The 14,998-nt window shown below is 42.8% G+C and overlaps 1 protein-coding gene across 4 annotated transcripts in view; it reads right to left on the reverse strand.

Moving 5' to 3' along the window:
* The window catches only part of LOC115157060 (catenin delta-2), a 160,159-nt gene that overhangs the window by 70,655 nt on the left and 74,506 nt on the right, over positions 1-14,998 (reverse strand). The window contains exon 1 of one of the 4 annotated variants that reach the window (XM_029704956.1): positions 1,992-2,139. The exons of the other annotated variants lie outside the window; for them this stretch is intronic. Within the exon in view, the coding sequence (XP_029560816.1) occupies positions 1,992-2,017 (26 nt within the window). The 5' untranslated portion in view covers positions 2,018-2,139. Of the gene's footprint in view, positions 1-1,991; positions 2,140-14,998 lie in introns of those variants that run through there. 4 annotated transcript variants of the gene reach the window in all.

Genomic DNA, 14,998 nt, shown 5'->3' on the forward strand with positions numbered 1-14,998 from the left:
CCCAAACCTGCTCAATGTGTGGCATGTCTGGTGAGTATGCAGGCCATGGACGAACTGGGAGTTTTTCAGCTTCCAGGAATTGTGTACAGGTCCTTGCGACATGGGGCCGTGCATTATCTTGCAGAAAGACTCTGAAACATGAGGTGATGACGGCGGATGAATGGCACGCAAATGGGCCTTAGGATCTCGTCACGGTATCGCTGCATTCAAATTGTGATCGATAAAATACAATTATGTTCATTGTCCGTAGCTTATGCCTGCCCATACCATAACCACACCACCACTATGTGGCACTCTGTTCACAATTTTGACATCAGCAAACCGCTGCCTGGTACAGTTGAAACTGGGATTCATCCATGAAGAGCACACTTCTTCAGCGTGCCAGTGGCCATCGATGGTGAGCATTTGCACACTGAAGTCGGTTACAACGCTGAACTGCAGTCAAGACCATGGTGAGGATGACGAGCACGCAGATGAGTTTCCCTGAGACGCTTTCTGATAGTTTGTGCAGACATTCTTTGGTTGCTCAAACCCCCAGATTCATCAGCTGTCGGGGTGGCTGGTCTCAGACGATCCCGCAGGTGAAGAAGCCGGATGTGGAGGTCCTGGACTGGTGTGGTTACATATGGTCTGCAGTTGGGAGGCCGGTTGGACGTACTGCCAAATTTTCTTAAACGATGTTGGTGGCGGCCTATGGTAGAGAAATGATCATTCAATTCTCTGGCAATAGCTCTGGTGGACATTCCAGTAGTCAGCACGACAATTGCACGCTCCCTCAAAATTGTGTTTTGTGGCCTTTTTTATTACGCCCAGCACAAGGTGCAGCTTGGGCTGTTAAGGTGACTGTATTACCGCCACACCGGTGGTCACGAGTCATGGCGGCAGTTAAATTCCACTTGACTGTTTAGTCATTAGTAGCTTACCAAACTTGCTAATAACTGCCTGGTATTGTCCCTCTAATCACTCTGACATCAAAGCAAATTTAATCTAAAATCTAATCAAACACTTCATGAGAGCCCATGAGATTTTCTATAGGCTATGCAATTGTGTGAGAAAACAGAGTTTTGATCGCCTCAATTAAAAAGAGGAGGACCCCCATCAGCTTTCTATAGGCTAGGCCTACTATATTTATTTCTCAACTTTCCTAATATTAAGCACTATTTACAACAGTAGTGTAGCCTACCTGGCTGGCAGGAAAATTAACCACGGGAAAAGCGTCCTCCATTTGCTATTTAAATGCATAGATGACATGTTTTTTTTCTCCTGCCCCTGTTTTGAGACAGGTGCATGATAATGGTCCATTCTAAATCAAAACAAATTTCACACATATATTATTTAGTATATGTAAAGACAAGATTAAATCAAGAATATTCTGATGGGTGACAATATTAGCATATCACTTGGCAATGATGATGCCCAGCTTGTGTGCATTAAGGCAAGATACTTTTTCAAATCACACCTAGCTCATAGGCTTATATGATTTGACAAGGTTTGTATCTCAACTAAAGTAGCCCAATAACATCCTAAAATGTACAACAGGTGTAGAGCCTAACTGACATGCATATACAGCACGTGAGTTTCAAGTTTGGGGAAGATCATTTTCACCATAAAAATTCACCTTTATAATAAAAGCAGCTTCATTGCTTTAAAATAATTTGTTGATGCTAATGGTTATATTAATTTGGGCTCTATCGCATCCCACAACTGTCCCAGATAATATTTATTTCTCGCACAAAATAGAATGTCAACTTTTGTACTACGAGGGATAGTAGATTTAGCTGTTTGTTAGGCCTACTCATAATTGGCTGCCGAAAAGGAAAAAATACATAAGTGCTACTGATAGTGTGGGATGTACTGTGTGCATATGAATAAGCGCAAGTCGTTTGTCAACTCCATGTGGGCCAGCTTGACACATTTCTTAGCTTCTCAAATGACAGAAAGTGGCACCTGAAAAGGAGAAACGTTTACAGCCTGTGCAATTTATCGCGTACATGTGTACCGTAGGGTTGGCTTGCATCTGAGGGATGAGGGCAACGTCTTCCTTGAGAGTTTGAGCGCAGGGCTCGTCACCGTTCTCTCTTCCGTAGGATCAAGACGCGAGCAATAGTACCCATCACACTCCCTGTCCCTTGCCACCCAACGGTGCCTAACGAACCCAAATGCTCTTTTAAGAGACACCTAATAAATGAAAATAAGCACACACCGTGCGTGTGTTTTTCGGGAAAGGAAGGGGGGAGTGGCCAAGTTCTGAACCCAGGACTGTCAACTCCCAGGGCAGGAACTCTAACCGTTACGCTGATCATTTTAATGTTGTCGTTTTACCTGGAAGCTTCGTGTGCAACCCGCACCCCTGCTACTTTTTACTTGTGGATGGCGACTTCAGGTTTTCGGAAAGACTGTGTTGATCAGTTAGTGAACATTTTGATCATAATGACAAGAATAAAAATGCATTGACAGAGGGAGTGTACTGAATTAATGCATATGGTAAGGTCTAGAATTTTCTCTGGATCTTCTAAAAAGTAACGCGTCTGTTCTGGTGTGTGCATGTATTATAAATTAGCAGTGTGGCTGTTTTCCGTGTACTAACTGGCTATAATATCAGTCAAGGACGTTTGCTAGCTTATTTGTTTGTACTCTGATTACACACAAGTGTCCAGGTCAGTGTAACAGTGTAGGTTCCGTCCCTCTCTTCGCCCCAACCTGGGCTCGAACCAGGAACCCTTGCACACATCAACAACGAAAAGCCGCGGCCCTTGCAACGCAAGGGGAAACCCTACTTCAAGTCTCAGAGCGAGTGGCGTCACCGATTGAAACGCTATTAGCGCGCACCACCGCTAACTAACTAGCCATTTCACATCGGTTACATCAGCAGTTTACACATATGGCTTCAGCCATACGAAAAACCTTCCATAGCAAAATATACCTAGCTACCTTACTTCATTTTGCTTCCCATCCAACTGACGAAAGCTTGATAGCTACAGCTGCTAGCCTTCTACCAGCTACTGCTGCGCAGCAACAGGGTTGCTCTACCCGGTTTTAGAACTCTGAGATTCAACTTACAAGATGTTAGCATTGTCAGAAATGCTACAAAAGGTAGCATATTGTTGGTTTTTATTGGGCAGAAATGTACATACAAACATATACAGTACGAATCGATCTAAGTCTAATGGTCACTTTATGGACACTAGCCTTGTTTTAATCCGATGTGTATAATTTGAGCTAGGTGTAGGCAAACAACGCTAATGACCCTGTCAAAAATCTGGTATAGTGGTTCTCGGTAATGGCTAGCTAGATGTTGTTGTGTACCTCCAATCAAGTTGATTTTTACATTTTCATCGACATTGGTGTCATATTGGAATAGATATGATGGTAATAAGATGTGAATTCAACATTGAGCTTCAACCAAATGCATACTGTAATGTAATGTAATGAAACGGGCAGGGAGCAAGCCTCGAACCCTTGACCTTCTATCCTGAAGTCCAGCGCGCTATCGATTGTGCCCCAAAAACATGCTCAAGCGGCATAGTCGATATCCGCGCTTATAAACCCAGGGTCGTTACAATAATAGCAACCTACTTTCATCAGCGATCTGTTGCACCTAACATTCTTTATTCTATGATCTTGATACACACTACTCGTGTGTAACGACAGGTTATATTTCAAGTATATCTCTAAATAGCTAGTTGAACTTTAGCTCAAAACAGTTTCTCATATTGATTTACTACTACACAATCAATCCAATCTGTCTGGATAATAACTTTCAAAGACCGCGTAATTGTTGGTGTGATTAACAAGTACTGCAGCTGCAGGTCACCATCTGTAGACTTAATCACACTGCTGTTATGGCGATGTGCTGGTTATTGACAGACAATCGAATCTCAGGTTACATTCCCATGATGAGATCATCAATATTAACCCTCTCTCATATAATTAGGCTGGTGGAAATTAAGAAAATGTGCATATATAAGCTATAATAGTAGCAAAGTGCAGAGTTGGTGTTTTTTTTAAATGTACATTTGAATCATTTAGCAGACACTCGTATCCAGAGCAACTTATAGTAGTGAGAGCATACAGCAAAGCAAAGTCTTCATGGCAAACCACAGTAAGACTTCGTAATACAAGATGGCAGCCAATCAGTCTGTCTGTTTGTATGTCTGATCCTTGAGATCTGAGTTTTAATGACCCTGATCCTGTCTACAGAAGCAAACACTTTTGATGTGAAGGTGGATGCCGTATATAACAACTATTCTTGAGATGTATTGTTATGCTTTTATTGTTGATCTCTGGTAATGTGAGACGAAACTCTGGGCCGGTAGATACCATGCAATCTCTACCGACTCCCTATGATTGAAAAAAACAGCAGGTTAGGCCTTTTGCATGTAAATGTCTGAAGTCTATTTCCAAAAATAGACATGATTAGAATATGGGACAATACGACAAATGCGGACATAATGGTTTTATCAGAAACTTGGCTAAAGAAATCTGTCAAATAACTTGATTTCTATTGATGGGTCCGTGGTTTTTAGAACGGATCGGATGAGTAAAGGAGGAGGGGTTGCAATTTATGCGAAATCCAAGTTTAACACCTCTGAAATTCTCTCGATTACCAAAGCCAAACATTTTGAATTGCTTGCGGTTAAAGTGAACGTATACAGTGCATTCAGAAAGTATTCAGACCAATTGACTTTTTTCACATTTTGTTGTTACAGCCTTATTCTAAAATTAATTCATTTTCCCCCCTCGTCAATCTACACACAATACCCCATAACGAAATATCACATTTACATAAGTATTCAGACCCTTTACTCAGTACTTTGTTGAAGCGCCTTTTGTAGCGATTACAGCCTCAGGTCTTATTGGGTATAACACCACAAACTTGGCACACCTGTATTTGGGGAGTTTCTCCCATTCTTCTCTGCAGATCCTCTCAAGGCCTGTCAGCTTAGATGGGGAGTTCACAGCTATTTTCAGGTCTCTCCAGAGATATTCGATCGGGTTCAAGTACAGGCTCTGGCAGGGCCACTCAAGGACATTCAAAGACTTGTCTCGAAGCCACTCCTGCGTTGTCTTGGCTGTGTGCTTAGGGTTGTTCTCTTGTTGGAAGGTGAACCATCACCCCAGTCTAAGGTCCAGAGCACTCTGGAGCAGGTTTTCATCAAGGATCTGTCTGTACTTTGCTCCGTTCATCTTTCCCTCGATCTCCCAGTCCCTGCCGCTAAAAACATCCCCACAGCATGATGGTCCCACCACCATGCTTCCCCATAGGGATGGTGCCTGTGTTGTTATGTGTTAATAACATTTAGACTACGTTACCCAGCAGGCTATGCGGGAAGCAGATGGTTAAAGAATGCCTTGCATGGCTAAACATGAAGTTTTCTAGCTGAAGTATATGTTCATTAAAAGTACTTAAACCTACGCCCCGGTTTGTCATTATATAAGGAACAAAGATAACAGTGCCAGGTTTCCTCCAGATGTGATGCTTGGCATTCAGGCCAAAGAGTTCAATCTTGGTTTAGTCAGACCAGAGAATCTTGTTTCTCATGGTCTGAGAGTCCTTTAGGTGCCTTTTGGCAAACTCCAAGCGAGCTGTCATGTGCCTTTTACTGAGGAGTGGCATCCATCTGGTCACTCTACCATAAAGGCCTGATTGGTGGAGTGCTGCAGAGATGGTTGTCCTTCTGGTAGGTTCTCTCATCTCCACAGAAGAACTCTGGAGCTCTGTCAGAGTGACCATCGGGTTCTTGGTCACCTCCCTGACCAAGGCCCTTCACCCTGGATTGCTCAGTTTGGCTGGGCGGCCAGCTCTAGGAAGAGTCTTGGTGGTTCCAAACTTCTTCCATTTAAGAATGATGGGAGGCCACTGTGTTCTTGGGGACCTTCAATACTGCAGAAATGTTTTGGTACCCTTCTAGGATTGTGCCTTGACACAATCCTGTCTCCGATCTCTACCGACAATTCCTTCAAACTCATTGTTTGGTTTTTGCTCTGACATGCACTGTCAACTGTGGGACCTTATATAGACAGGTGTGTGCCTTTCCAAATCATGCTCAATCAATTGAATTTACCACGGGTGGACTCCAATCAAGTTGTAGAAACTTCTCAAGGATGATCAATGGAAACAGGATGCACCGGAGCTCAATTTCGAATCTCATATCAAAGGGTCTGAATACTTATGTAAATAAGGTTTTTCAGTTTTTTATAAATTAGCAAAAATGTCTAAAACCTGTTTTGTTTTGTCATTATGGGGTATTGTGTGTAGATTGATAAGGAAAAACATTTATTTTAAAATAAGTTGTAATGTAACAAAATGTGAATACTTTCTGAATGCACTGTATAAGAACTCCCACATCACTGTAGTCGGCTGCTACAGACCGCCCTCAGCTTCGGGAGACGCACTTAACTCTCTTTCTGATTTCCTACACAAGCTAAATTACTCTGTTTCGGACTCTTTTAAAGAACTGTATTACTCTCTGAATCTCGGGCAAATTAATTAATGTGCCTACAAGACCGAATCCCAGAGCACCTAACAAATCAACGCTATTGGACATTCTTCTAAAAAATACCCCTCACAAAAACACATCGACTGGGATATTCTGTAATGATGTCAGTGATCACTGTGCAATTGCTTGTGTAAGAAATACAAAAAATTGGGAATCCCAAGTGGCGCAGCGGTGTAAGGCACAGTGCTAGAGGCGTCACTACAGATCCGGGTTTGTTCCCAGGCTGTGTCGCAGCTGTCCGCAACCGGGAGACCCATGAGGCGACACACAATTGGCCTAGCATCATCCGGGTTACAGGAGGGTTTGGGTGGCCAGGATGTCCTTGTCCCATCGCGCTCTAGAAACTCCTATGGCGGGCCAGGCACATGCACGCTGACACGGTCGTCAGTTGGATGGTGTTTCCTCCGACACGTTGATGTGGCTGGCTTCCGTGTTAAGCGAGCAGTTTGTCAAGAAGTAGTGTGGCTTGGCAGGGTTGTGTTTCGGAGGACGCATGGCTCTCGACATTCGCCTCTTCCGAGTCTGTATGGGAGTTTCAGCAAGAGGATAAGACTGTAACTACCAATTAGATATCACGAAGCAAAACCCCGTTATATTTTTTAAATACATTTTTGACAGTTTGATGATCTGTACTCGAATATTGACAGAGTATGTCTGATTCCCGATGTTGACACTGCCTGGGACTATTTTGATATAAAATTTGTGTCCATTTGTGATAAGCATGCCCCTGTGAAGAAATGTAAAATCAGTGGAAGGGACAATCCCTGGTTTTCAGATAACTTGGCAGAATGAATTAGAAAGAGGGCCTCGGGGCCTCCAGAGTTGCGCAGTGGTCCAAGGCACTGCATCGTAGTGCTAGCTGTGCCACTATAGCTTCTGGGTTCGAGTTCAGGCTCTGTCGCAGCTGGCCGTGACCAGGAGACCCATGGGGCGCTGCAGAATTGGCCTAGCGTCGTCCGGGTTAGGGGAAGGTTTGGCCGGCAGGGATGTTCTTGTCCCATCACGCACTAGCGACTTCTGTGGCTGGCCGGACAAAGTGCACGCTAACATGGTTGCCAGGTGTACGGTGTTTCCTCCGACACATTTGTGCGGCTGGCTTATGTTTTAAGTGGGCATTGTGTCAGGAAACAGTGCAGCTAGGTTGGGTTGTGTTTCGGAGGATGCACGGCTCTCGACCTTTACCTCTCCCGAGTCTGTACGGGAGTTGCAGCGATGAGACAAGACTGTAACTACCAATTGGATACCACGAAATTGTGGAGAAAACGGGGTGAAAAAAAATAAGAAAAAGAAAGAAAGAGGGCCTCGATCAGAGCGCTAAGAAACAAATGTACAGGATTGATCAGGAAGTCCAAATCAGATTTCTATCTAAATGCAGTCATAGAGAACCTAAACAACCCTACCAAGTTCTGGAAGCTAATCAACTCAGTGTCAGGTTCTAATGTATCCTCTGGCCTTCCTGACCATTTAATGATGGATTCTAATGAAGTGAAGGATAAAGCTAATGTAAGTTATGTTACAGTAAACCATGACTTAGGCCCTCATGTGAACCATTTTAACTTTGAGCCTGTTTCTTATGCTGAGGTCTATAAAGCACTAAAGGCAATAGACACTAAAAGTATGCAGGTCCAAACAACCTGGATCCCTACCTCTTAAAGATAGCAGCTGGTATTATTACTGAACTTGAGTCTCTTGACCAATTCCATACCCAGCATTTGGAAATCAGCTTATGTCCTCCCACTGCTAAAGGGTGGAGATCCCTCAGATTCTAATAACTATTGTCCTATCTCCAAACTCCCTATCCTGGCCAAAGTCTATTAATCCCTAGGGAACTCGCAGTTAAAGAACGTCTTAATTGAAAAGAACATAACTAAGTGGGTTTGTCTGGCTTTAGATCTGGCTTGGTTTCTCAAATGATTGCCTCGCCTGGTTCACCAACTACTTCTCTGATAGAGTGCAGTTTGTCAAATCGGAGGGCCTGTTGTCCGGATCTCTGGCAGTCTCTACGGGGATGCCACAGGGTTCAATTCTTGGGCTCTTCTCTGTATACATCAATGATGTCGCTCTTGCTGCTGGTGAGTCTCTGATCCACCTCTACGCAGACGACACCATTCTGTAGACTTCTGGCCCTTCTTTGGACACTGTGTTAACAACCCTCCAGACGAGCTTCAATGCCATACAACTCTACTTCCGTGGCCTCCAACTGCTCTTAAATACAAGTAAAACTAAATGCATGCTCTTCAACCGATCACTGCCTGCACCTGCCCGCCCGTCCAGCATCACTACTCTGGACGGTTCTGACTTAGAATATGTGGACAACTACAAATACCTAGGTGTCTGGTTAGACTGTAAACTCTCCTTCCAGACTCACATCAAACATCTCCAATCCAAAGTTAAATCTAGAATTGGCTTCCTATTTCGCAACAAAGCATCCTTCACTCATGCTGCCAAACATACCCTCGTAAAACTGACCATCCTACCAATCCTCGACTTCGGGGATGTCATTTATAAAATAGCCTCCAATACCCTACTCAATAAATTGGATGCAGTCTATCACAGTGCCATCCGTTTTGTCACCAAAGCACCATATACTACCCACCACTGCGACCTGTACGCTCTCGTTGGCTGGCCCTCGCTTCATAGTCGTCGCCAAACCCACTGGCTCCAGGTCATCTACAAGACCCTGCTATGTAAAGTCCCCCCTTATCTTAGCTCGCTGTTCACCATAGCAGCACCCACCTGTATCACGCGCTCCAGCAGGACGTAAATGTAAATGTATATCTCACTGGTCATCCCCAAAGCCAATTCCTTCATCGGCCGCCTCTCCTTCCAATTCTCTGCTGCCAATGATTGGTACGAACTACAAAAATCTCTGAAACTGGAAACACTTATCTCCCTCACTAGCTTTAAGCACCAGCTGTCAGAGCAGCTCACAGATCACTGCACCTGTACATAGCCCATCTATAATTTAGCCCAAACAACTACCTCTTCCCCTACTGTATTTATTTATTTTGCTCCTTTGCACCCCATTATTTCTATTTCTACTTTGCACTTTCTTCCACTGCAAATCTACCATTCCAGTGTTTTACTTGCTATATTGTATATACTTCGCCACCATGGCCTTTTTTTGCCTTTACCTCCCTTATCTCACCTCATTTTCTCACATTGTATATAGACTTATTTTTCTACTGTATTATTGACTGTATGTTTGTTTTACTCCATGTGTAACTCTGTGTTGTTGTATGTGTCAAACTGCTTTACTTTATCTTGGCCAGGTCGCAATTGTAAATGGGAACTTGTTCTCAACTTGCCTACCTGGTTAAATAAAGGTGAAATAAAAAATTAAATTAAGATCGGGGCACAGTACCACAACTGCAGCTATGGCAGTGGCAAATTACATCATAAACGCACTTGATAAAACAACAACTATGAATTGCTGCTAGCTAGACTCAGTAACATTGGTCTCAGTGAAGGGTCAGTAAATTGGTTTAGGAACTATCTTTCTGACAGAACACAATGTGTAAATGCTGACAATCACAAGTCTAGCTTTCTTGAGATTAATAGAGATGTGCCCCAGGGTTCAAATATTTTTTTTCGTCTTCAGTTTGTATTAATGATTTGGGAAATGGGATGCAACCAGCAAAGTTACATCTATATGCAGATGATACAGTCATATTAATGTGCTCCTTCTCTGATTCAGGCTGTTGAAAAGCTCCAGACTGCTTTTCAGTCACTGCACACATCCCTTTAAGGTCTGAAACTGGTCTTGAATGTACAAAAAACGAAATGTATGACCTTTACCAGAGCTCGCACTCAGACAGAGAAGGTTAGCATTGTCACATCTGGTGGCTTATCCTCATCCTACAAATACCTTTTATATGGTTGGATGACAAGTTGTCCTTTAAAGTTCATATGGATAATCTTGTGAGGAAGCTTAAATTGAAATTGGGTTTTTATTTTCTTAATAAGGCTTGGTCAGGCCACTTTTCTCTCTGTAATTGATTATGGTGACTTGTTGTATATGCATGCAGCCTCATCTGTCTTACAGAGACTGGACTCTGTTTATCATGCATCCTTGCGCTTTATTACAAATGCCAAGTCAGTCACCCACCATTGCACCTTGTACCAAATGGTGGGTTGGACCTAATTTTATATGCACAGAAAGCTACATTTGTATGTGTTCAGCTACATAGCCCTTTTGGGTAAACTCCCTCTTTACTGCTGTAGTCTGGTCTCCTTCACCACCAGCAGTTACCATACCCGGTTTGCTAGATGGTTGCTACTTAACGACCCCAGGACATTTACAGTATTAGGCAAGATTGCCTTCTCATCTTGTGCACCAGAGGCATGGAATAGTCTACAATCCATGCTTCATCTAGATATGTTAGCGCCACTGAATGAATATAAACATTTTGATGGGAGACTGGTACAGAGGATTGTAAATGCTTTTTTTAGGCTGGATCATGTTGTTGTATGTTTTAATTCTGTAATGTATTGATTGTTGCTGCCTTCTTGGCCAGGTCTCCCTTGAAAAAGAGACTCTGGGGCTGCAGTCAAAACACTTAAAATACACCCTATCCCCTCAGCCCTCAAATTAAGTGGGCACTTCTGATGACGTATCATGACGTCTGACGAGAATACACTTGCAGGGCAAGGGGCGAGGGAGGAAGGAATGATTTTTAAATTGCCCGCCCTTGCCCGGAAAATCGTCACTCTTTCATGCCGCTATGATTGTGTTTTCAGCCACCGGTAGCTTGTGGGTGCTTTATATGTGCTACAGTGAATTATGATTGCATGTCTACTTACATTAAATATATAATTATTAATATAGCAAATGAATTAGCTAAGTAACGTTAGCCTGCAAAGCTGGAACTTCTGAAGAAGGAAAATGTTTTATTTCTACAATTTCCAAAAGCTAACCAAACAAAAACATCATTACTTTCAGGAGACGTGTTTGTACCGTCATGTGCATTAGTAGCACAATATCGAACTTATTTACATTTGTTTTTACTTACACTTGTATGTTGACTCCATATTGACGTTGAGGTTTTAATTTTTGGCTGACTTTTCTTAGCGGATGTACAATTGTCCCAAATTGAATTATGGGGAGTTTCAGGCTCCGAAGTGAACATAATTGTACACAAACTCGACTAAAAACGAGGGCTGAGGGGCTTACGTTGCAAACTTCCCTTGCTTGGCTAATCCTTTGGACCGCCCTCCAAGATGGTGATGGGGATTCCCCCAAGGGCATAAGGTGAGGGTAAGTGGACGAGGTTGTGTCTTTTATGAGTTTGAACCGCAGCCTGGGTCTCAATGGGCTTTTCCTGGTTAATTGAAATCGATATATATTTTCAGACTTTTTTCGTACTGGTCCTCCGTGGGATGCGAACCCACAACACTGTATTGGTAAGCGCCATGCTCAACCAAAGACTCCCTCACAGGACTCCCTCCCCCCTTACTGAATGTACAGTGCAGTAAGACTGAAATACATTTCATAGAGATGCATGTGCACAGTACAAACCCTATCTCCCACAACATGTATGTGGGGGAATGCATCGCATTTGATTTGATTTATTAGGATCACCATTAGCCAACGTCAATGGTGACTGCTGGTCTTACTGGAATCCGACACATAACAAAAAAGACATTACAGACTAAATACTTTTCAATTTACATACAGTACCAGTCAAAAGATTGGGCACACTTACTCATTCAAGGGTATTTCTTTAATTTGACAATTTTCTACATTGTAGAATAATACTGAAGACATCAAGACTATGAAATAACACATATGGAATCATGTAGTAACCAAAAAAGTGTTAAACAAATTAAAATAGATTTAATATTTTAGATTCTTCAAATAGCCACCCTTTGCCTTGATGACAGCTTTGCACACTCTTGGCATTCTCTCAACCAGCTTCACCTGGAATGCTTTTACAACAGTCTTGAAGGAGTTCCCACATATGCTGAGCACTTGTTGGCTGGTTTTCCTTCACTCTGCAGTCCAACTCATCCCAAACCATCTCAAATGGGTTGAGGTCGGGTGATTGTGGAGGCCAGATCATCTGATGTAGCACTCCATCACTCTCCTTCGTGGTCAAATAGTCCTTACACAGCCTGGAGGTGTGTTGGGTCATTGTCCTGTTTAAAAACTTATGATAGTCCCACTAAGTGCAAACCAGATGAGATGGCGTATTGCTGCAGATTGCTGTGGTAACCATGCTGCTTAAGTGTGCCTTGATTTCTAAATAAATCACCAACAGTGTCACCAGCAAAGCACCCCCACACCTCCTCCTCCATGCTTCACAGTGGGAACCACACATTATGGAGATTATCCGTTCATCTACTCTGTGTCTCACAAAGACACGTCGATAGGAACCAAAAATCTCAGATTTGGACTCATCAGACCAAAGGACAGATTTCCACCAGTCTAATGTCCATTGCTCATGTTTTGAGGCCAAAGGAAGTCTCTTATTATTATTGGTTTCCTTTAGTAGTGGTTTCTTTGCAGCAATTCGACCTGATTCACGCAGTCTCCTCAACAGTTGATGTTGAGATGTGTCTGTTACTTTAACTCTGTGAAGCATTTATTTGGGCTGCAATTTCTGAGGCTGGTAATTCTAGTGAACTTATCCTCTGCAGCAGAGGTAACTCTGGGTCTTCCTTTCCAGTGGCGGTCTAGATGAGAGCCAGTTACATCATAGTGGTTCATGGTTTTTGTGACTGTACTTGAAGAAACATTCAAAGTTCTTGAAAGTTTCCGGATTGACTGACCTTCACGTCTTAAAGTAATGATGGACTGTTGTTTCTTTTTGCTTTTTTGAGCTGTGTTTTCCATAATATGAACTTGGTCTTTTACCAAATAGGGCTATCTTCTGTATACCACCCCTACCTTGTCACAACACAAACGATTGGCTCAAATGCATTAATAAGAAGGAAAGAAATTCCACAAGTTAACTTTTAACAAGGCACACCTGTTAATTGAAATGCATTCCAGGTGACTACCTCATGAAGCTGGTTTAGAGAATGCCAAGAGTGTGCAAAGCTGTCATCAAGGCAAAAGGTGGCTACTTTGAAGAATCTAAAATCTAAAATATATTTAGATTTGTTTAACATTTATTTTGGTTACTACATGATTCCATATGTGTTATTTCATAGTTTTGATGTATTCACTATTATTATACAATGTAGAAAATAGTAAAAAATAAAAATAAAACCTTGAATGAGTAGGTCTGTCCCAACTTCTGACTGGTACTCAACATGCACATCGTTCATGGCACGAGGGCCCATCAGAAGCTTTCCTATTTTTTTCTGTGCAAATACAGTACAGATGAGAGCATCAATATTGCAATGTGCCTTGTGTCGCGTCTGGCATTTGGACACCGCAACTCACCTTCAAGGCAGATCTTGATCAAATATTCATAAAATGGATACTGTGCTGGAGCAGTGAGGAGGAGTAGTATTCCACTTCCCAGCCACTGCCCCCATGATGTGTGAGAGGCTGTGACAGTGTATATAACAGAGGCAGGGAGACATCCATTGTTCCCTACAGATGAATGTGAAAGGAAAGAGCAGAGGAGAGCAGAGGAGAGTAGGGCCACACACTGCTGGGGGTCACAGTGGCAGGCCCACACAGAGGACAGGGAGAGAGGGACGCGCCGATTTGGAGTAGTGGAGCTTGACACTGACTGGAGAGTGGAGATGTCAAATCTAGTACAAATTAGTCCCACACTATATATCCTATAAATATGGAGTAGCTAGTTACTCACTGACTGGAGTGGACAAATGTAGTACAAAGTAGTCCCCCACTTTATCCTATAAAAAAGTATAGCACTTCTCATATAGCCTACCTTTTTATAGGATAGAATGGGGGATAGAGAGGGGGACTACTTTCACCTAGTAACATCTAATGGTGTCAGTGGGCATAGAGTTCAAAATTATGTGATTAGATAGAAATAGCAGAGTAGCTAAATACATAATATTGTGTTGAACTAAATTGTTAGGATATCTATTTTTGCAGGTGTGGTTGCCCCTCTCATTTGATCAGAGAGCATGTTGCCACCAGTGAAAGGATTGTTAAGATGCTTGAGAGAGGGGTATGGTTTTACCTAATCACTTAGTTACCCCCACTCAGAGTAACATCCACTCAATGGGCGCTGCACTGCACTGGTGGGGTCAGTGTCATGATGTGAGAGGGATTCCATGTCATGAATGAGTACATCCCAAAGGCACTCATCCGCTAAAAGAACTGAGACACCCCCAGCGTCCATTACAGGAGTGGGCGAGCGAGAGATCATGCTCATCATACCTCCCATTGTGCCCTCCTTTCAGGATCTGTATCCCTAGTGCGCATTAGTGCCTTGAAATAATAGGTGGAAAAACATGAGTGAGAAGCTTGGTCTGTGACTGTGAGAAGAGGTAAATAGCCCTGATGTAAATTCATTCCCCCTAATTTAAATCCCAGGAGAAACAGATCAACTGTAGAGTTGGGATATCTGCTG

The sequence above is a fragment of the Salmo trutta genome, chromosome 21 (genome assembly GCF_901001165.1).
Source record: "Salmo trutta chromosome 21, fSalTru1.1, whole genome shotgun sequence".
Taxonomy (NCBI): domain Eukaryota; kingdom Metazoa; phylum Chordata; class Actinopteri; order Salmoniformes; family Salmonidae; genus Salmo; species Salmo trutta.